The sequence below is a fragment of the Poecilia reticulata genome, linkage group LG15 (genome assembly GCF_000633615.1).
Source record: "Poecilia reticulata strain Guanapo linkage group LG15, Guppy_female_1.0+MT, whole genome shotgun sequence".
Classification (NCBI taxonomy): Eukaryota; Metazoa; Chordata; class Actinopteri; order Cyprinodontiformes; family Poeciliidae; genus Poecilia; species Poecilia reticulata.
In genome coordinates this window covers 29,979,142-29,980,406 of record NC_024345.1, presented here as the reverse complement: position 1 = coordinate 29,980,406, position 1,265 = coordinate 29,979,142, and the positions used below count along the sequence as shown (strand labels likewise).

Below are 1,265 nucleotides of genomic sequence, written 5' to 3'. Positions count from 1 at the left end.
CTGACTGGTTCCTCACTGGTTCCTGACTGGTTCCTGATTGTTTCCTGACTGGTTCCTGACTGGTTTCTGACTGGTTTCTGACTGGTTCCTCACTGGTTCCTGACTGGTTCCTGATTTGTTTCTGACTGGTTACTAAATGGTTCCTCACTGGCTCCTGACTGGTTTCTGATTGTTTCCTGACTGGTTCCTGACTGGTTTCTGACTGGTTCCTCACTGGTTCCTCACTGGTTTCTGATTGGTTTCTGACTGGTTCCTGACTGGTTTCTGACTGGTTTCTGACTGGTTCCTCACTGGTTTCTGACTGGTTCCTCACTGGTTTCTGATTGGTTCCTCACTGGTTCCTGACCGGTTCTTCACTGGTTCCTCACTGGTTTCTGACTGGTTCCTCACTGGTTCCTGCTGCGTTCTGATCATCTCTTCCTGTTTCCTGCCCATCGGCCTCCTTGAGTCCAGAGACGTGTTTGGTTCCAGAACCGACTGATCCGTCATTCTTCTTCTCCTCTGCAGGCTGCGAGCTCTACGCCTTCTGCGGCGCCCTGTTCGGGATCTGCTCCATGATCACGCTGATGGTGATCGCCATCGACCGTTACTTCGTCATCACGCGCCCTCTGACCTCCATCGGCGTGTTGTCACGGAAACGGGCGCTCCTCATCCTGCTGGCGGCGTGGGCGTATTCGCTGGGCTGGAGCCTGCCGCCGTTCTTCGGCTGGAGTGAGAACACACAATGATGTCATCATGACGATGATGTCATCACGACTGTCACGAGACGATAAATCGTCCCAGAAGTTTTTGGGATAAATGTTGTTTTAATATGATGATGATGAGGAAAGATCGGATTCTGAAAGATGATAAACTTTAAAATGAATATTTAAGTGAAGGACATTTTAAATATCTGAAATAAAGAAAACAAAAAGAAACGGCAAATAAAATAATGAAGACTGGAAACAAAATTATCCTAAGATGGAGGCTGGACATGTGACTCCCTCCCTGATCCTCTCCAGGTGCCTACGTACCTGAAGGCCTCCTCACTTCCTGTACCTGGGACTACATGACCTTTACCCCCTCGGTGCGGGCCTACACCATGCTGCTCTTCATCTTCGTCTTCTTCCTGCCGCTCTTCATCATCATCTACTGCTACGTCTTCATCTTCAGAGCCATCCGCTCCACCAACCGGTCGGTCCTGGTTCTGTTCAGGTGCTGTGGGGCTGGAGGCCCGGCGACCCACCGTGTGTGTGTGTGTGCGTGTGTGTGTGCGTGTGCGTGTG

The 1,265-nt window shown here is 50.7% G+C and overlaps 1 protein-coding gene across 1 annotated transcript in view; it reads left to right on the top strand.

Moving 5' to 3' along the window:
* Positions 1-1,265, top strand: part of opn4a (opsin 4a (melanopsin)) — a 16,232-nt gene that overhangs the window by 8,218 nt on the left and 6,749 nt on the right. The window contains exons 4-5 of the mRNA XM_017308833.1: positions 508-711; positions 1,002-1,246. Coding sequence (XP_017164322.1) covers positions 508-711; positions 1,002-1,246 — 449 coding nt within the window. The remainder of the gene's footprint in view (positions 1-507; positions 712-1,001; positions 1,247-1,265) is intronic.